Source organism: Arachis ipaensis, chromosome B5 (assembly GCF_059453495.1).
Source record: "Arachis ipaensis isolate K30076 ecotype BB chromosome B5, ASM5945349v1, whole genome shotgun sequence".
Lineage (NCBI taxonomy): Eukaryota > Viridiplantae > Streptophyta > Magnoliopsida > Fabales > Fabaceae > Arachis > Arachis ipaensis.
The window spans coordinates 125710175-125731733 of record NC_142440.1 but is presented as its reverse complement, the minus strand read 5'-3'; the positions used below and the strand labels follow the sequence as shown (position 1 = coordinate 125731733).

The window sequence follows — 21559 nt, the reverse complement described above, 5'->3', positions numbered from 1 at the left end:
AATGGGGAGGGAGTGGTTGCAGTGGGTCGGCACCGGGAAGAGGTCGCCGGATAGTGGTTACGGGTGGTTGCAGGAAGTGATTATGGAGGAAGAGTGGAAGGGGAACGTTGGAAGAAAGAAGAAATGAGGGACGCGAATGGCAAGGGTTTCTCGCGTCCCTTGGGTTATGTTTTTGAATCCACGCGTACGCGTCTTGTGTGCGTCGGCATGGGTGGATGAAAAAGGAATGGACGCGCAAGCATCGTGTACGCTTAAGCGTGGATGGAGAGAGTGCGCGCTGACGCGTACGCGTGATGTATGCGTCCGCGTGGATCGCAGCTTGCGCGAGAAGCTCAACGTTCGCGCCCAACTCACGCAACTCTCTGGTTCCATGTATGAGGGGCTGTATTCACTTATTAACGCATGCGCGTACAGCGTGCGCACGCATCCCTACCTCTTTTTTTTTTCAAAAACACTAGAAACAGCTCAAAGTTCTCCTAACCTTCCCTATGACTCAAAAACCAGCCAAAATGCAAAATCACCCATATTTTTGGATTTTTGAGGATTTTTCAAACAATTTGAGGAAACTTGCAATCCAAGCAAAAACTCAAATTCAAAGAATCATCCTTATTCAAGGCATAAAATGTATAAACAACCTAGCAAGCAAAACAAACTATGCAAAGGAGTAAAGAAACTACTCACAATGGAACTCAATTCATTCATTCATTATATCTACAAGAGAATGGAAAGAGTTTACCATGGTGGGGTGTCTCCCACCAAGCACTTTTGGTTTAAGTCCTTAAGTTGGACATTTGGAAAGCTCCTTGTCATGGTGGCTTATGCTTGTATTCATCCTTGAACTTCCAAGAACGCTTGCTTCTCAGATGGTTGTCAGAATTTCCAACCATTTTCACCAATCTAGGGGGTAGTTCTTCCCAAGATATGAGCTCCCATAATTGGTCTTCATGTGGCGATCCGGGATCCCATATTTTATTTTCACATCCATCTTCGATTTGATCATGGTAATCCTCTCCGGGTGGTAGAGAAGCCGAATTCTCATGAAGGCACCAAACAATCCTTCTAGACCCATTCAATCGAGCACTACACCAATCCATGCTCTTCAATTTCGAGTTTCTAACCATAATGAGCCTAGACTTACAACGCCAACCACTAAACATCCTCTTCTTACGCTTAATTCCACAAAGCATCCGAAGTTGGCCATCCGTTTCAAGCAAACCAAATTCAAGTGGGGTAATAAAGCTAAGAGTTAGAAGTTTTACCCACTCAAATGAAGGATTAGATGACAACCTAGGTGGAAGAGTTCCCAACGGTCTTGATAAAGTGCGTTCCACTCCCGTCCATCCTCTTCTAGAGGCGTCCACCACTTGGCAAGGTTCTTCAAGCTCTACCTCTTGCCAAGCTTCCTCAAGTTCATGTTCTTCTTCACCAAATTCTTCTATCTCCTCCCCATCACTCAAATCATAAATAGAAAGTTTAGTGAAGTCCACCTCGTCATTAATTTCAAGCATAGTGGGGAAGGATTCATCATGCTCAAAAGGATCATATGTTGATGCGGAATCATCATAGATAGGAAGGCTTGTTGCTTGGAATACTTCTTCCAATTCTTCACTCACAATATGCCTTGGAGGTTGCACATCCTCCTCAACATTACTTTCTAATCCAATGGCAGAATGCTCAACAAGATCATTAAGGGGATTGATCAATGTGGACAAAAAATCACTAATGATGGAATCCACTTCTTGATTAATTTCTCTCAACTCTCTATCCACTTCCTTAACATCACTCTCCTCTTTAACATCCCTTCCAAACTCCGTGGAAGAAGGCTCTTCAACTTGAGATTCCTCTATGTACTCAACATATCCTAAATACCCAACCACGACTTCCTCTTGTTCAATAATCTCTACCTCCTCCTCTTGTTGTACTTCTTGCTTTAACTCCTCTTCCTCACCTTGGAGCTCCAAATTCACTCCCTCACTATGCTCTTTGATTGCTTCTCCACATTTAACAATGGGAGTACTTGGGATGTATGAGCTTAGATGGGAGGTCATGTGACTAACGGGTTCTACTATGATAGCCATCTTGGCTTCTAGCTCCTTAAACTCTTTTTTCGTCCCCTCTTGTTGCCTTAGGATATGAGATTCAAGATCTCTTAGTTCTTGCGTGAGGGCTTCATTGGGGGGCGATGGTGGAAGAGAGTGTTCATTGTTTAAGGGAACGGTATTGTAGTTGGAAGGTGGTTCATGTTGGTGAAAGTCTTGAGGTGGTGTATATGAAATTTGTGGTTCTTGAGAGTATTGGTGTTGGAATGGTGATGGCTCTAGATATGGTTTATATGGTGGTTGGTATGGTGGGTATGGAGGTGAATGGTGGTATGAGGCTTGTGAGTATGGTTGTTGAGGGCTATGTTGGGAGGGGGGTTCATATGCATATGATGGTTGTGGTTGACAATCACAATAAGGGTCATCACATACATTAGATTGGTATGCATTAGGATTTGGATTATACCCATAAGAATCCAGAGAGTAGTCATGTAAGGGTGGCGCTTGAACGTCTTTGATGGAATAAAATGCCTTTTGGTCCTTGCGCATTTTCGTGAGGAGAGTAGTCATGTTCCCAAGCACTCTTGTCAAACTCGATTCGGAAAGAAGTTATTGCCAAGAAGGTTGTCCGTAAGCTTGGGGCTCCTTCCACCTTCGATCTCCAAATCCTTGATGCAATTCTTCATTAAAGCTTCCATTTCCTACAACATAGTTTGAACCACACTCATAGCCAAAGGGGTGAGAATTCATGGTGAAAGAGAAAATAAAAACAAAAGCTAACAAGGAATAAAGAAGATGAAGTCCTACAACTAGCAAAAACACACAAAGAAGAAAAAGGCAAACATATCCACAATATTTACAATAGCCAATAACATAGCACCATTGCATCTCCCCGGCAACGGCGCCATTTTGATGTTTGGGTTTCTTGTACGGTTTAGAATTTCACAAATAAATTCTCGTTGCAAGTATAGTTCTAAACCAACAAAGAATCCTCGCATTCAAAAAAAATATTGGTTGTCACAAGTACAAATCCCAATAAGAATTAACCAAAGTATTTAGACTCCAGATTGTCTCACAAGGAATTGCAATGAAGTGTTTAATTATTGGCTATGAAGATGCAAGGGGTTTGATTTTATAATTGGCAAGAAAAGTAAACAACAAGAAAGTAAATGATAAAAACTAATAAAATAAATGGGAATGAACTCTTGGCTAGACATAGGTAATTGAGATCACCATCCTTGTCTACAAACCATGTATTGACAATTATGAGGAACCGAGCTCATTAAGTCTATTTCTATGCTTGAAACATATCAAATGGCTTGATCAACATCAATCCATAGGTCCTAACCTAGCTACCAATTACTTAGTAGTAGGCTAGAGGCAATGGTTATCAAATTGACCACTAAGGGTTCTCAAATCACCAAATCCATTAGACCTAACGACTCAAGTTTGCCCAATTCCCTTAGCCTAGGCCAAGAGTAAGGAAGACTACTCAAAAACTAATGGAAACATTTTATCAAACACCTAGTGTGCAAGAAAAGTAAACACCACAAAATGCAAGAATTAAAGAAACCCATAACTAACATAAGCAAAAAATCAATAATACAATCAAGATCAACATAAAAGAGACATGGAAACATCAAATTGCATTAAAAGAAATCAAGATCCAACAATTGTTCATCAACATAAGAGAGAGCAAAATAAGAAATTAACAAGAGAAACTAAGAAGATTAAGACAATAGAACACTAAAATATAAAGAGAATTGAAATCAAAACAAGAATTGAAAGATAAATTTGAGAGAGATTAACCTAATCCTAACCTAATTCTAGAGAGAAGAGGGAGCTTCTCTCTCTAGAAAACTAACTAAAGGCTCACCATGACTAACTAAGTGCTCCCCCCCCCCTTTTGCTCAATCTTCAATTCTGCATCAAATACCCTCAGAAACGAGTTGGAATTGGACTTGGGCAGCTCAGAAATCGCCCCCAGTGATTTCACTTTAAGTGGGTCACGTGCAAATATCGACGCGTGCGCGTCGCTGGCAAAACCTCTATTTACGTGTACGCGTGCTTGACGCGTGCGCGTGGCTTGTGAATCTTCGATGCACGCGTACGCGTGCATGACGCGTGCGCGTGGCCCTCAATTCTCCATTTTGCTCATTTCTTCATGAATTCTCCACTTGCATGCTTTCCTCTTCATTTCTTCCATCCAATACTTGCCTTATAATCCTGAAATCACTCAAAAAAACACATCAAGGCATCGAATGGAATTAAAGTGAATTAAAATCAACAATTTAAGGGTCTAAAAAGCATGTTTTTACACTTAAGCACAAATTACGGGAGAATTACAAAACCATGCTATTTCATTGAATAAATGTGGGAAAAGGTGATAAAATTCCCTAAAATAAGCACAAGATAAACCACAAAATTGGGGTTTATCAGTGGGCCACTAATTTAGGAGCAAGGAAACTGTGCATATAGGGGGTGAAGAATTATAGTATTTGGCGAGTTGTAAAGTATAGAATTGTGGAGTCTGATTGTCTGAAGTACTATTATCTATGCAAGTAAAGTTCACTTGGGTGTCTTTGGAACATACGCATCTCACTTAAACAAAATCTTGGCTATTGGTAAGTGATTATATTAAGGGAAGATACGCATAATTTATTATTTAACCAAAAATGGTAAACTAAAAAAATAGTGCGCAAAAGTTTATATTGTTAACAAACTTCTAAAAATACGAACAATAACATATTTTTTTATAAAAGGCAAATGACTTTTGCTTTTAGTAAATGACTTATTCATTTTATCTGAATTTTTTTTGAAAAATTTGTAGATCTCATTTAGAGATATCATTTTATTTTTTTTTAATTTCAATCATTTATAATAATAAAAATAAAAAAATCAATTGACGCAAATTACCAAATTTTTGAGGATAAAATGTGGTGCACGAAATCACAATCACACTTTTGCAATTCCGCACAACTAACCAGCAAGTGCACTAGGTCGTCCAAGTAATACCTTACGTGAGTAAGGGTCGATCCCACGGAGATTGTCGGCTTGAAGCAAGCTATGGTTATCTTGTAACTCTTAGTCAGGATTTCAATAATAATTCTCAATTTTAATTGGAATGAGTAAAAGAACATAGATTAAATAATACTTGTTATGCAGTAATGAAGAACAGGTTGAGGTTTTGGAGATGCTTTGTCTTCTGAATCTCTGCTTTCCTACTGTCTTCTTCTTCATGCACGCAAGGCTCCTTCCATGGCAAGCTGTATGTTGGAGGATCACCGTTGTCAATGGCTACTGTCCGTCCTCTCAGTGAAAATGGTCCAAATGTGCTGTCACCGCACGGCTAATCATCTGTCGGTTCTCACTCATGTTGGAATAGGATCCATTGATCCTTTTGCGCCTGTCACTACGCCCAACACTTGCGAGTTTGAAGCTCGTCACAGTCATCCCCTCCCGGATCTTACTCGGAATACCACAGACAAAGTTTAGACTTTCCGGATCTCAAGGATGCTGCCAATCGATTCTAGCTTATACCACGAAGACTCCGATCTCACAGATTCGAATGCTCTGTTGTCAGGAGAGGCAATCAAACTCGTGAATCAGGAACCAAAGAGATATACATTCAATCTAAGGTAGAACGGAAGTGGTTATCAGGAATGCGTTCATAGGTTGAGAATGGTGATGAGTGTCACAGATCATCACATTCATCATGTTGAAGTGCGAATGAATATCTTAGAATAGAAACAAGCGTGATTGAATGAGAAACAATAGTAATTGCATTAATGCATCGAAACACAGCAGAGCTCCTCACCCCAACCATGGAGTTTAGAGACTCATGCCGTAGAGAATACAAGTTTTGATGTAAAAATGTCAGGCCGTCCATAGTAAGTCTCTAAAAGTAGTTTTTATACTAAACTAGTGACCTAGGTTTACAGAAATTGAGTAAACTAAGATAGATAGTGCAGAAATCCACTTCCGGGGCCCACTTGGTGTGTATTTGGGCTGAGCACTGAAGCTTTCACGTGCATAGGCTGCTCCTGGCGTTTAACTTCAGCTTTTGTGCCAGTTTGGGCGTTTAACTCCAACTTTTATGCCAGTTCTGGCGTTTAACGCCAGAATAGGGTAGAGACTTGGCGTTAAACGCCAGTTTGCGTGATCTCAACTCGGGAAAAGTATGGACTATTATATATTGCTGGAAAGCCCAGGATGTCTACTTTCCAACGCAATTAAGAGCGCGCCAATTGGGCTTCTGTAGCTCCAGAAAATCCATTTCGAGTGCAGGGAGGTCAGAATCCAACAGCATCTGCAGTCCTTTTTCAGCCTCTGAATCAGATTTTTGCTCAGGTCCATCAATTTCAGCCAGAAAATACCTGAAATCATAGAAAAACACACAAACTCATAGTAAAGTCCAGAAATGTGATTTTTGCATAAAAACTAATAAAAATATACTAAAAAGTAGCTAGATCCTACTAAAAACTATATGAAAATACCCCCAAAAAGCGTATAAAATATCCGCTCATCAAAATAATCTCATTTTTTTGCATTACATTGCGATTCTCCAAGTTAGCTCCAAACCTACTAGTCCACTCCGCTTTACTGTTCTAAGTAATCCATTGTACCCTATTTTTTGTTTAGCTTGGGTTGGGCTTCTGCCCTGTTGACTGACATATAGAAAAAAATTACCAAAATTTTTTCGTCTTTTTCTATATACCAGCCAATAGGGTGGAGACCCAACTCAAGCTAAGCCTAGCAGAAGATATTACTTCTATCCAACCTTAAATTAATCACTCTTCTTCTTTCTCTATGAAGCTGTTCAAAATACCTTCTCTCTAATACTTAGTCATCGAGCTCTACCTCTCCTCCAAGACATGCACTCATCATTCTAGCTCTACCTCTCCCTTTCAAGTATTGTCATAACCCTTTTTCTTACTCACGTTGTCTTAATCTGCTTCTGCTCGTGTTACTATTCTGTCTCTATGCTCTCAATATGTTCCTCCTGTGTGTTCACCGTTGTCTAGAGTTGCTTCTAATTGGTTTGTTTGTCTTTATTTATTGCTATTTGAATTTGTTCTTCCTTGCGTTGTCATTCAATGATTGTCATTCAATGATTGAGGAGGAGGGATTTAGGATTTCTTAATTTTTTATATTTTTTTTAATTCTTAATGATTAAAACAATGACTTTTTGTGAATTTTGCCAAACCCGGCCAGGTTCCAATTCAATTCGACCAATCGATTTTCGGTCGATTTTTTAGTTAATTTAAAACTTAATTTGAAAGTCATATTTCGATATGTACATTTTTAGGATGTATGTAATAACTATTTAATGATAAGTACTTTTTCTTTCTTACGTAGATCCTATTTTAATGAGAATTTATTCAGATAAAAATTAAACCAAAAAATTTTAATTCTTTTAAAAAAATTAAAGCCCAATTGCACTAGGAATGGCAAAAAAATCCACACCTATAAAAATTATTTGTGACAAAAAGACTAACGAAAATATGTAAAATTTCAGCGAAAATAGAAATTTATTCTCGCAAATAAATAGAGATGGAGACAGAGATTGAAGTACTCATCCTACAAAGACCTGTAAAATTTTTCAAAAAATATTTAGTTAATTATTTTTATATATAAGTTATGTAAGAAACTCTAATTTATTTTATTTTAATTTATATATTAAAAATTTTATATATATTATTATATTAAATTTCTATTTAATTTGATATATTTAGTTAAATTGTATAGAATTTATTATGATTGTATAAATTTAAAAAAAATTAAAATTTAGTATATTCATAAATACCTGCAAATATCTATCTTCCTCAAAAAATAGAAATAAAAATCTGAGACAAATTAAATTAAAACCGAAATATCTTACTAAACGGGACAAAGGGCGGGGCCGGGGAGAGAGTGGAGACCCATTACCGTCCTTAAATAGCACCAGCATACTATCTTATTCAACCCTTCCCTCCCCACGGCCAAAAAGAAAAAGCCTTTCCTACTTCCGCCGGACTCTGCATCCGTCAAGTTCTAATTGGAATAATGGAGGGGGAGGAGGGAGCAAGTGGCCGTGGATAGAGAGACGACCATATTGGTTTAGAAAGCGCGATCACAAAGCACAACCGTCAAGCTCTGGCCGCAGCAGCAGTGCCGTCTGGATTCCATGGAGCTGTGAGAACTGCCAAGGAGCAAAGATTGATTGCCGTCATCAGAGGCAGCAGCAGATTCTTTAGGATTCTCATCAAGAGGGGAATAGAAGCTCGCTCACTATAAGGGAAGCCAGAGGTATGGCGCAATGAAGCTCGTTCGCCGTCTTCAGAATCGGAATCAGCAGCAGAACCTCCGACAGCGCAAGCGGTGCAGCTTAATTGGGATGGCGGAGGAGACGATCGTGAAGATCAGCGAGTTAACACGGATCTCTGAGGACTAGATCGAGAGTAGACTAAGGATCCGTTTCCTTCGGCGAAAAAAAAGGGAAAAAATAACCTCTCCTTTCCAATAGCGTCAACCTGCAACCATGGCTGCCTGCACTTGGAAGTTATGCCTGCAACCACACCTTTCCGACACTACCTAATGTCAAGTTACAGTTATACCCCATATATCATCAATTTCCACAAATAACCTTGTGATAAAAAATTTGTGTTTACTGCACTAAATATTATTAACATGTAAATTACCCTTCACTCATGCCACATGTTAAGCTATTATGGGTTGGCCAAAATCTAGCCACCTATAGCCATAAATTTGGCCAATAGAGACTTGACTTTGATACGGTATCTACAAATATTTGTCTAACTTAAAAAAAAAATTAAAAAATAATATTTAATTTTAAAAATATAAAAATAAATAATTATTGAATATTTAAAACCTACCATAACAAATAAGTTAAGCAAAAATTAGACATCATATTATAGACACTATAAAATTCACCATATTTCTAAACACAACCCAAACAAAAACACCTTAGGACGTGTTATCCCACACCATAATGACTCCGAAATTTGAGGAAACTCATAATGACCGTGGAGTAAACCCCTTCTACTGTCGAAGTGAGTATTTTACCAAATACACACCATCAGTGTTATACTTCCAAAATAACTTATCACTATTAAGCAATATCTTTAAAAGTGTTTGTTATTCCTCACACTCACTCCTATTGGAGGTTCCAAAACCAAAAAAGCCATCCAGAAAACCACTCTACACGGCTCCAAGTCTCCAACCCTTTCGATTTCAGATCATGCAAGGATGAGATGACTTGTTGCATAAGGCTTCATTCGCGATCGACTAATCTTCCCGGTGTTTTTTATGTAACAAGTTGCTAATCCCCTTTGTCTATAGTGAACGGGACTAAATGATTAATGTGACGACAAAAGTATAACTCGAGAAAGGTAAAAGGGAAAAAGAATCAGAAGCAAGACGACAATTATGTAACGTAACTTGGCAAAGTAACAACAGTTGTAATTCTTCAATGTTATCTTCACAATAGTCGATTACAATTAGCGAAACTTATAAATGAACAAATTAGGCGATTATTTCAAGGACATTTGTTGTCTCGGCATTATGAATATAGGACGAAATTATTGATGTGAGCAACAAATTATAACTGAGAAAGGCACCAGCCTCCAGCATTTCTTACCTTCCAAAATTATTTTTAAAAAATACCTCTCCAGAAACAAAGGGGGAAAAAGACACTAAGAAAAAAAAAAAAAACTAAAATTATGTAACTTTCCAAAGTAACAAGCTGAAATTCTTGAAGGTTATATTTACCCCATTGCCTTCTTTCCTGCTCGTCTAATAATTAGATATGTACATGGTGTTGAGTTGAACTCGGTCTTGTATGTACACAAACCTATCTCATCTTCCCAGCTTGTGGCTTTACTCACAAAGAACAATCACACATGAGCGTGCGTATTTCATCTCACAATGCCACCATTGGGTAAAAAAACATTCATTACCGATTCCAAGATCTCAAGTATGGCTTTCCCATTTGATCATTCTGATGTGGCAAGCTCATCCATGCCATATCATCAGGTACCAGGCCACTACTAGGTGCCTCGCGTCCACTGAAGTATTCTAGCGGATGAGAAGCCTGTGGAGCAACAGCATTGATCCTGGAGGTATCAGTATCTACTACTCCATAAGGTCTTTGTGCTAGAAAGTCATCAGTGTTTCGGAACGAATCATAAGAGCTACGCGGATGTAATTGGTTACACTGTGATAGAATACTAAATAAGCTCTGATCAGAGTTTGTTGCAGTGCCAAGACTGTGACTTGAAATGCTGCTGCCATCAGATCCATTCCAGCCACCATGAACTTGATCAGCAGGAAACCAATGATGACCACTAAAATCTGCAGTATTTAAGTGAGACTGGGAAGGTGTGCGAGCAGTATTGGAGGTCCAATCCGGCATATTTACAGCGGCCAATGAATCTTGCCCGGGAACTAACCGAGCTTGCCTGGGGACTAAGTACCTTCCTCCATTGGAATAAATATTCTGTGGCATGCTTTCTGATGTGTAAACCTCATTAGCTCTCCTCTGCCCCTGGTCCAAAGACAGTGATGTCTGCAAAGGGTCCTTAAAATGGCTAGATAATTGGCTATCCCCCATTATAACATTGTTCGAAGCCTGGAAGTTCATTTCGGATCCTTTTTGCTCGTGATGATAGGATATCACACCATCTCCCTTGAGGAAAGATTGAAGTAAGTCACTTCGACCCTGGCTTTGGTAAGAACTGAAGGTTTGATCATGTAACTGTCTGTGTAACAATTCTTTACCGGTCTCTTCCTGATGTAACCCAGCTTCAAGGTCAATCAAACAAGCTCGTTCTTCATTCTCTCTAGGATTCGCCAATGATAATCCATGGGTTGTGTACTCATGGGTCCCAGCAGTATCAAAGAATGGATGTGGCATTTCAACTGCTTGCCATACATCACTGCTAGAATTGAAAGGGCGTCCTTCATCAATAGAAACATCCCGCGTGTTCTTATCCCCTGGATAATCTATTTTATTTTGTGATGCATTGCCCAATGTTGGGGAAATTAAATTCTTTTCTAACTTCATACTCATTGAGTTGAACTCGTCAATCCTACCACCATAAGTGTCATGTGGGGATTGGTTCTCTGGGGTCCTTGCAACAGAAACTTCATCTTTCAGGCTAGACTTATCATTTTGAACTTCATCCTCTGCCAGTTCCTGAAGCTCATTCTCCAAGCTCACATCATCCTCATCATGACCTTGAATCTTTCTACCCGCTGTATTATCATCACCTGAATCCTGAAGCCCACTGCTTGATTTCATCTCATCCTCATTCATATCCTGATGCCCACCCCCTGATGTCACGTTATCCTCATCCTTATCCGGAAGCTCACCACTTGATGTCGTGTTTTCTTCATCCTGATCTTGAAGATCTTCCCCGGAGCTCATGTTAGTCTCATCCTTATCCTGAAGCTCGCTGGCTGGGCTAAAACTGTCCTCTTCCTGAAGTATAAATGATAAATGGAAATGAAGGCATTACCAAAAATAAATGCTGGTAATAAGATATTCAAAGCATTTGAGAAGTTTATAGAAGACGAGCAATCTTGCTCATAGGAAATATGAATTCAGAAAAGGAACCACTATAACAGACCTCTCCGAGTGGATTAGATTTTTCCTTCACCTCCACCAGCAACGAATTTATCACTGCGTGTCTCTGTCTGTGTCTCTCCATCCAATTTGCGTATGCTGCAGGAAGGGCTTTTTTCACCAACTCTAACCTATGGAAATAAAACAGAGTCTGCTAAGAAATACAGATGAAATTTTCAAAAAGATTAATAAAATCATATGTTGAAATGATAACTACCAAAAAATAAAGCGCTCAAATCTCACTAACCAATGCTCATGCAACTTATTCTGTTCTTCTTTGACAAAAACTTCATATGGTTGCACATGAATGTTATCAAGGTTGCCCAAAACACGGTTAAGGGTCTTAGACTGAATGATTCTACCAGACTGCTTCATACTCTTAACAAGTTCATGCTGCTGCTTACTAATCTGAAGCACAGAAGAAACATAAATTAACCTATAAGAATATTAAAAACATTCATAATTAAAATTTAAAATTTTCCTTGGTCTCCTCATCTTGAAGGAAAAAGACTCAGGCAAGTTAAAAAACTCTTTATTGTAAAGAACTCTTAGCAAGTTACCGGAAGAAGTAAATAAAGAAAAGGTTAATAATTATATTTATAACAAAGGCTAGGAGATCCTAAACATTATAGCATGTTCCCTTGGAATAAATACTTCATAAGGAAACAAGTACACCAATAATGTCAGTCAAAATATAACCTAAGAACCCATAAGAAATGAAAATAATACACGTAACTGGAAACAAATTTTGGCTTTCCCTCTAATTACTGACACGAGTGAACCAACTGACCATTCTACCAGGACTTCTCTCCCTGCCATCACAGTATATCTCAGAAACAAGGTAGGATGGTCTAACCTTGATACACGACATGTATTTGTCACCGTCACTGGAGTGAATATTGCGCTTGGACAGTTTGTCCCCTTTCTTAAGCCTCTCTCCAACATTATGCACATCATCAGATGAAACCATCAAATTCGTAGATTTACCTTTCATGCTGCCTATTTCCCGCACCCTGCTGAAATTTCCAAACAATTATATATGCATTATTAAAAAAACAAGTATTGAGAAATTAAGACAAAAATAGGGAGTAAATAGTCAAATTAGTCCTTGAAAGATCACTTGTTCTCCAAATTGGTCCTCAAAGGATCTTTTTAATCAAATTCGTCCTTCAAAGATTTAAAAATTAGTCATGTTAGTCCTTCTGTCACTTCCATTGCTAATGACGTCAAAATTTGCTAATATGGTACATTAAGTGACATCACAACACACACCTAGTAGTTCTAATTGGCAGCTAACATGATAAGTTCAAGAAATTAGATCAAATCAACCCCAAATTAAGGGATTCTAATGCCTCAAGTTCTCCCCTCAATTAGATTTTGATTTGATCTAATTTTATAGACTTATTATGTTAATAGTCAATTACGACTCTTAGTTGTGTGTTGTGGTGTCACTTAATGTGCCAAATTAACAAATTTTGACACCATCAACAAAGAAAGTGACGGAAGGACCAATATGATGAACTTAAAAACTTTGAAGGATGAATTTGATTAAAAAAAATCTTTCGGGGGACCAATTTGGAGAACAAATGATTTTTTAGAGACAAATTTGACCATTTACTCCAAAAATAGGACAGAAACATAGCAAAGCATCTAGCAGGAGACTTAAATCTAAACAATGCGAACAAAAGCATACAATTATGGCAAAGAAAAATAAACAAGCCAGAAGAGTAATGTGCCCAAAATGATATCAATATAACTTTAGCATACTAAGATTCTTCCATAATAATGTTGCATACTAACATGCTTGTCATAGACAGTCATCAAATTAAAGTAAGAACTTCTTATAATAACAACTGACAACAGTCACCAAATTCAAGATTTTCACAGCATCTCAACAGTATGAGCAAATATCGGAAGCAACCTGGACATCACCTACCAACATCTAGTTCATTCAAAAGCAACCAATGGGGAAGGAGGGGATTATATATATGGCAAAGCAAATCATAGGGTATACAAGCATTGTACAAGAGCCACACAACATTTATACAAAGGTTAGCATTTGCCATGCTACAAAAAACTACGACTAGCAACCAATAAACATTGTGTCAATACAAATGAGCATCTCATAAGAAAATAAATTTTTTATGATTGTTCAATAAGCAGGGGAGAGTGCCAAAAGGAGCAACCACCAATGAAGAAGTTAACAATCATTCAAAACAAGACAACAATCATAAAAACCATGATAGTGCCATCAGCAACTATGTGTATTAGTTAAGAATTCATAGATTTATTAAGCAAACATTCTAGTAGATCTATTAATTAAGCAGTCTTGGGTACATAATTCATAGATTTCTTTATCACATTATCTCAGCTTTACAAACTGTTCAAAAGATGGCAAATTAATCAACTTTGTAAACAATTATCATAAATGTTGCAGGCCAACCCTATGTGAACAAACCATCCAAATTCACAAGTTACCTTCTTTGGAGTTTTTCATCCCTTTTCACTGAGAAAATTTGATTGTCACAACTAAATTCCTTCTCCTCTGCATCCCAGGAACACGACTCAGATGTAACTGTAAAATTTCCATCATGATCATAGACTTTCAAGTCATTCACATTTGAGGACACTCTTTTATCTACATTCTTTGACCTGCATAGTACAACGAAAATGGGAATGACATCAATAAAGTCTGAAATTCAAATAAAGAAGGTTCCCCATAACAACAAAGCTCAATATTCAACATGAATTCTCTCCAAGTATTATACATATGTATATAGGGTAAGATGACATTTCAGATTATCTCTCCATAAACCAAAAATCATGTGAGCAATTTTTAGGATATCTTCCAGTTATTTTCTCCCCTGCTTCTACAGCAATGAGCAGCTTTTTCTTACTGAAGTACTACTGAACCACTAATGCAAGCATTGGAAGCAGCAAAGAGTAAAAAGGCATGCTTCTACTATATGTCCTGTCTGACTTTGTGTGTGCAGGTGTGTTGCGAACAAATAAAATGGATAGAAAGTCTTGCAAGCATCAACCTCCACATCTTCTGCACAATATCCTTTTCTGGATCTTTGCAGCTTTGCCATCTTTCCTTCAACTTAACAAGAAATCCTATCATACTGAAAAAGAACAGTGTCAATACTGGATTAAGTGCCATGCCAAAAAGACACAATCACACAAGCTGATGAACAGTGGATATCTATGGATGACTTACTCATTATGATAATTATGCAACTGTGAATAGTATGCCCTCTTCTCAGACTTCAGATGCCGCTCCTGATCAACAATTACATCAGGATGAAGATCACCTGAACAAAGTGAAGCACCCCTGCAAATATATATTTATAAGCTACTTGTGACTTTGAAGAGAAGATTTTCATAAAAAGTAACAACAACTAAGCCTTTCCCACCTCCCAGGGATGGCGTGATGGGACAGAACTTTATGGGTCAAGTGACACCATGGTGTCCTGTCATACGTTCAAGATTCTACAATCTTTTCCACAATAAATGCTACCACAACTTTCTCTAAAGTACATTCATTTCCAATTCTACCTAGTCCAATGTGAGAGTCACACAATGTGACACCCTCATCTTTGACCATTTAGCTTATTTTCAAGTAGGATTTTCACCATCCAAGATTCAATCCCATGCTGCTCTTATAGCAGTTCAGTAAAAATCTTCCTTAAGCTTTAGTTGTATTTTCTTTGTACACAACAACTAGTTTAATTTCACAAAGGATCAGCAAACCAAGGGAAGAAAGGTATTCCATGTTTAACAATAGGACAATAGTAAAACGCAAAAGGATCATGCTGAAAGATAATCAGAAGCTATATTAGACAGGCATATAAGTGGTATTGTAAGGAACCACACAATAAAACAGAAAGAATACGTATGGTGTATTATTTACTCACAGTACGCTGGGGTCTCAGCTCTACTGCTTGAGAAGAAAACATATTAGAATTAGCAAAGTAGAAGGGAGAAATGAGACACTGTAGCCACCTCACTCTCCTAGCCAATTCCTACCTTGCCTGTGTACAGGTTTTCCTCATAACATATTCTACTGCCAAACTGGGAGTCTCTCATTCCTCACTCCCTGAAACAAGTTAGTTAGGCTCTAAGGTCCCACTCAATCCTGCCCTATTCTGATTTTGAGTAAACCCCAAACTTCCCCTGAATTTCTTACACTTACAAACTTGTAGCCCATTGAGGAATTTGTTTCTAATCCTAACAGGTAGTCAGATAATTAGATAAAACAAAGTAAAATGTGAAAAATAGAAACTACGAATGATGATCAAAGCAAACTTCCACCAAACAAGACACCTTCAAGTAACGAAAAATAGATGTGTGTGTCTAATGCAACAAAAGGCTAATTCAAGAAAACTGGTCAAGCATGCTGCAAGAATAGTTAAACCTAGACTGAATTAAAAAAGTTCAACACAACTTAATTTATACTAAATATATAATATATAATTGGTAAAGCTGGTGAACTCAACCCAACAACTAATATCAGGCCGTCATCTAGACTCAACAATATATCAACAACAAATATCCAATCAATCGTTCAAAATGGAAAATAATCAAAATATAACATGTAGTATAATATAATCTGCAAGATTAGATGTAAATGCTACAAACAGCAGACCATGTCTCTAAAGAGCTAAAGAAAGAAATATTAAGAAATTAGAAGCGATATTACCATTTCAAGAAGGGGTTTCCAAAGTGAATGTTATTCCCAGCAAGTAATTCTTCCACAACTTGATGTGGCTCCAAGCCATGAGGAAGAAAATGCACAAGAAGGTTTCTCTCATTTTCTGAAAGATGGTTCTTCCAAACCTGCAAATTTCCAAAATTGTAACAAAAGATTATTTAATAATTTAATTACTAGAAAAAAAATTAAGGTTAATTTAGCTGATACAAATCGAAACTGAGTGCAACAGTATATTACCTTATATGAAAGCACTTCCTTTAAATTATCCAGGTCAAAGAATTCTTTAGGTATGGTCAACACATCTGCCAGGACATTGTGATCATTGGATACAAAATTGAAAAATGGTTTCATTTGTCTCCAGGTGATGCCAATCTGTTCCTGTTTGGCAACAACCCTTTTCTGACTACTGTCCCACTCAACAGTGATGTGAGATTTCATCCTTAAGTCATGTTGCATCAATCCCAAATTTTTTCTCTTAGCCCTTTGTTGCTCTCTGGAACCATAACTGACAATGCTTGCACCATTTAACCGTTTTCTCCTCTGATCAGCAGCCATGGTTACAAAGGAATATGATTCAAAAAAACACTATACCGGTATTGAGCAAAACACCACCTTGTTCGCACTCAATAAACATATTTCATTCTAAGTTATCTGGCAATCACCAATAGAAGATGAAATCAATTATATCACCATTTTCCATGAGCGATCTACAATTTCCATAAAAGAATAGTTATTTTCTACACACAAAATGAAACTTTAATTAATAAAACTACTAGTAAAAAGTAAAATCAAGTCAATCACTCCCCTACTTAAAAAAGTAGCAGCAATTTTGATATGCAAAATTGCCATTTAATTTCTACAATTATTGCATTTTCAGCAATTTCGGTATGCAAAATTACCATTTAAGTTCTACAATTATTGCATAAATACAACAACAGCAAAGTTCAGGAGAAAAGATTTTAATTGAACACCATAATTTTAAAAAAGCATAAACCTTGTAATTTAGATTAATTCTATGTGGCAGAAGCTTTGAACCAGCATAGAATAGAACAAAAACTTAATAGTATCATTTAAACACCAGAGCTCATATCACATCATACATCAAAAGGAAAGAGGTTATTCACAATGAGTATACAATTCAATCAAATAAAACACATACTTATATTTGTACCAGGTTAGTTGGTCCCAAAATTTTACCACTAATGCTGACATAAAAAAAGGTTTCAATGTATCATAAGTTATGAGCTCAATAAAACAGATTTTCAAAGAACAAATATTCACATAATCAAAGAAACACAACTGTGATAGAGAAACTATCCACAATGTAATGGATGCAAATTTCTTTTTAGAGTCCAGATTATCTATAACTACACCATCACAAGCATCATAATTATGCAAAATGATCAAGCGTTTCCCAGTAAAACTGCAGTGCAGCTTCGCCAATAACAATCAAGTTGACAACAACAACTAGCTTTTCCATCTTAAACCAGATAAGCCACATGTAACACAGAGAAATACAGTTTTTAGTTAGTTGGAACACCCCATAATTCGAAAAGATAACAACATTATATTCTCAAAAGAACAATACGAATATTCTTGGATACCCGAGCAAAACTAAATTACCATCCAAACATTAAAATCAACCACAGATGCAAATCCATTGTTTTTGCTCTCAACCCTTATGCTCCCCACAAACAAAACCCATAAAGAAAATTTTTAAAAAAGAAAATCACTAAAAGGAAAACATAAAAGAATTCGCAAAATATTATCTACGGATTACATGTCGAACTCCAAAAATTCGGGTGAAATCGCGTTCAAGCTATCACCTTTCAAATTCAGAGCAGCAAAACCCTAAAAGTATTTAAAAGGAAGAAGCAGCAGCTCATAAAATAAATTACAAGTTACTTTCTCGGCGACAGACCCAGTAAAAGAAGAAGAGCCACTTTATTTGCAGTAAATCCAAGTTAAATAAAAAAAGAAATAAATACTGCGAGAAGGATTGGAAGTTTACCCTGCACCGAAGACTGCGATAACCTAAGAGAAGGAGAGAGAACAAGAGGGAAAGAGAGAGAGAAGTCTTCGTTTTTTATGAGATATAAGAATATGAGATGAGATGAGATTATTTATGAGATTGGGCCTTAGAAAGGAGCAAGAGAGAAAAGACACGCCACAATTGGCAGAGAGACAGAGAGGATCGACGACTGTGGTTTCTCCATGGAAACCGTTATTTTCCACATCGCTTGGCGCCTGGATCGGCTCGGCTCGGCTCGGCTCGGCTCGGCTCCGCTCCACTTATGTTGCGGCTCGGGGCTCCAAGTGGCTCCTGTTTGTGGTGCTGTGTGGTGTGCGGTCTGTGGGGGGTCGGTGTGGAGTGATGTATTTAGGAGGACGAGAGCGATAAGATGACGTCAGGTTGTGTTTGAGACTGTACCTCCGGGTGCTGGACCTAGTTCAAGTATTTAAGTGGTTCTGATTCAATTGGATCTGGACCTAAAACCTTTAAGGTCCGAAAAACTCTAGAAGTAACTTTTTTTTACTTTTGACTTATGAAAAATAGTAGTATTAATATTTGGTGCAATTTTTAAAATCAAATTGCAATTTTTTAAGAAGCTATTTAAGAGCTTATAGAGAAGTTAAAAAAAATGACTTCTCTCATAATACTTCTACTTTTCATCACATTTCTATGACTAAAACCCCAAAGTGATCCCTGAGATTGGGCGAGTTACCCATAATCGTCCTTGACTTTTAAAATTCCTTAATGGTATCCCTCACATTCAGCTCCGGGACCCATAGTCGTCCTGCGACCCTTTCCGGCGCATAGTCAGCAAACGGAGTAATGATTTGGCACCTCCCATGCCATGCTGGAGCCAGCAACGGCTAGCTGACGTGGCAAATCTTAATTTTTTACCCAATGTGGTCCTGGTCCCATTAAAACCCTAGAAAGTAAGAATGATGCAGTATCTCTTCTTCCCTTCTCCTCCGTCCCATAATTGTGGTCCACCATAATTGTTGTTCCGATGGCCTAGGGCCTCTCGAGGTGGAGACGCTGTTCTGGAAGGCGACCGTTGACAAGCCGTTCTCGGTGGAGTATGTGAACGACATGCCGGGCTTGGCGTTCAGCCGGAAATGCAGGGAGGAGTGTGCGGCGGCGCTAGCGGAGTCAGCGTGGAATATGAGGGAGATTTCGAGGGCGAATGGTTCGTTGTTGAGGTTCATGAAGGAGGAGATACATGGTGTTACTTCTCCAATGGTGTATTTGGCTATGTTGTTTAGCTGGTTCGCTTGGCATGTTGAGGACCATGACCTCCATAGCTTGAATTACCTTCACATGGGTTCTAGGAAGACCTGATATGGCGTGCCAAGAGATGCAGCCATGGCGTTCGAAGATGTTGTTAGGGTTCATGGATATGGCTCTGAGATTAATCCTCTTGGTGAGTTTTCTTCACTTTTTGCAGGGGATAACAGAGTGTTTGTGTTTTTGGATTTTGGATTTCAATTTGCATTGTTACTATCCCCAACTCCCAAATTTTAGCTCCAAGTATGCAATTTGAGCTTCGAGCTTCCAATGGATTTCAATTTGCATTGTTACTGTTGAGTTAAGAAATTAACTAAATTAATTAGTGATGACAAAAATTATTTTTGGGAAAATAAATAATTAGTGTTAATTAATTATAATTGCATATTACTAATTATTTATAAAACTGCTGCAGGCCAAAATCTGATTTACAGCCCAAATTTGAATGGAAAATAAAACAAGGCAAATGGGCTGAATGGTAAGTGTGAATAAAGGCAAGCCCAAGTCATTCATTTCAAACAAAATTCATCAAAGAAGCATAGCAAGGCACCAACGGGCTGAAGTAGAGAAGAACCCGATCCAAGCCCGAAATTGTTTTTCAATTTCCCACCATCTTGCTCCAACCAAAGCAACGTTCCTCTCCTCTTTAATCAAGTCAAATCAAGACTTTAGAAAAAAGTAAGAAAGAGAAAGAGAAGAAAAGCTTCCTCCATAAGCCAGTAACCAAAGAAGCAAGAAAGAGAAAAACTAAGCTTGAAGCACAGAAGCTAAAGCAGAAAATCTAATCCAAATCAAGCTTAGGTTAAAGGTAATCCATCTCATCTTACATGCATCAGATCTTCATCCCTTCTTCCCAACTCTCTGCACTATCCGAAAATGACATTCAAGGAAAAGTTGATCTCTGTTCTTCACTGCTACAAATCCACGGTCATAAGAGATTCTTGGGGACCAAGTTGCATCTCTATGGTTCAGATTTGGTTGACCATTGGAAGAAAATTTCGGTTACTCTTATATGGCTTTTGGTCAAGTTGGAGAAGTCAGAAGCAAAGTTTCCATTGTGAGGTTTAATGGAAAAAGTGAGACAGTGGGTTGGTGAAGCTCAAGGCTCAAGGTGTTGACCTTGGAAGAAGAACTCAGCCACATGCAAGGAGATAAAAGAAGATTGTTGTTCATTCAGAATGCAAAGAGAGAAAACCAGTGAATAGAGGTTTTGTTCTGAGAGAGCTCTTTGAAGAAGTTCAACTAACTGGACAGTGTACCCTAATCAAAGGTGCATTCCGCCAGTATGAAGAACTAAATCAGAGGCTTGCTAGTCTGGTTTTTCGCATAGCACAGAGGTTGTTGATGAAGTCAATCTCCTTCATGTTTTACTGATTGTAATGTACTTTTCTACGTTTATCTTTCTGTAATTTCTTGTGAGAAAAGGCATAGTGAGAAAGTTCAAGTAAAAGCCATGAGTGGAAAAAGGCTGAGTGAAACACTTGAGAGAAAAGCCTAGAGTTATTTTCAGATTTCTTTAGGTGTGTTTATGTCTTGTATCTTGTACCTGTGAGGTATTCCTTTCTTAGTTGGATTAGCACTAAGAGTGAATAGTTAGGTATTAGCATAGCCAATGTCAAGTTAGGTTAGAACTTGAGTGTGAAAGGATTGGGTCAATCCTGAGTTATTGGTGTATGTAATACTGTTAACTATAGTGAAATTCTTCCATAGTTGTGGAGGAGACTGGATGTAGGTTGCATAGCACAAGGCAACCGAACCAGGATACATGCTGGTGTTAGCTTTTCTCTTCTCTGCTGTGTTCTGTTTTCTGATATTCATGAGACAAAAATAAATTGTCTCATAAATTTTCGCTGCTAAGTTAAAACAGAATCAGAATTGCAAATCTG

General features: G+C 37.9%; 1 protein-coding gene and 1 long non-coding RNA gene across 4 annotated transcripts; both read right to left on the bottom strand.

Annotated features, from left to right (window-relative positions):
- Window positions 1–5798: 5798 nt before the first annotated feature.
- Window positions 5799–8506, bottom strand: LOC148565696 (uncharacterized). Its single transcript, XR_015883810.1, has 2 exons — window positions 7921–8506; window positions 5799–6415 (listed from the first exon to the last, which is right to left on the bottom strand). It is a non-coding gene; the product is annotated as an uncharacterized LOC148565696 (long non-coding RNA).
- A 973-nt stretch (window positions 8507–9479) lies between these two features.
- LOC107643870 (nuclear factor kappa-B-binding protein) lies at window positions 9480–18768 on the bottom strand. Of its 3 annotated transcripts, none has more exons than XM_021124300.2 (10): window positions 18390–18768; window positions 16616–17085; window positions 16367–16503; window positions 14885–14998; window positions 14706–14789; window positions 14143–14316; window positions 12521–12677; window positions 11912–12072; window positions 11669–11795; window positions 9480–11520 (listed from the first exon to the last, which is right to left on the bottom strand). In XM_021124300.2, exons 2-10 carry the CDS (start codon window positions 16931–16933, stop codon window positions 9994–9996), a joined length of 2799 nt encoding a protein of 932 aa, XP_020979959.2. In that variant the 5' UTR covers window positions 16934–17085; window positions 18390–18768; the 3' UTR covers window positions 9480–9993. The 3 variants fall into 3 exon arrangements, with proteins under 3 accessions (XP_020979959.2, XP_016203103.3, XP_088345280.1); XM_016347617.3 differs by having other exon boundaries at window positions 12521–12680; window positions 18390–18737; XM_088489154.1 differs by having other exon boundaries at window positions 12521–12680; window positions 16616–17029; window positions 18390–18510.
- Between the last annotated feature and the right edge of the window lie 2791 nt (window positions 18769–21559).

Coding starts and splice junctions, on each gene's coding strand:
- LOC107643870 (XM_016347617.3), bottom strand. CDS start 16,933: ATGGCTGCTGATCAGAGGAGAAAACGGTTAAATGGTGCAAGCATTGTC. Junction 14,999..16,366: donor GGAAACCCCTTCTTGAAATG/GTAATATCGCTT, acceptor ATATATTTGCAG/GGGTGCTTCACTTTGTTCAG. Junction 12,681..14,142: donor GATGAAAAACTCCAAAGAAG/GTAACTTGTGAA, acceptor TGGAAATTTCAG/CAGGGTGCGGGAAATAGGCA.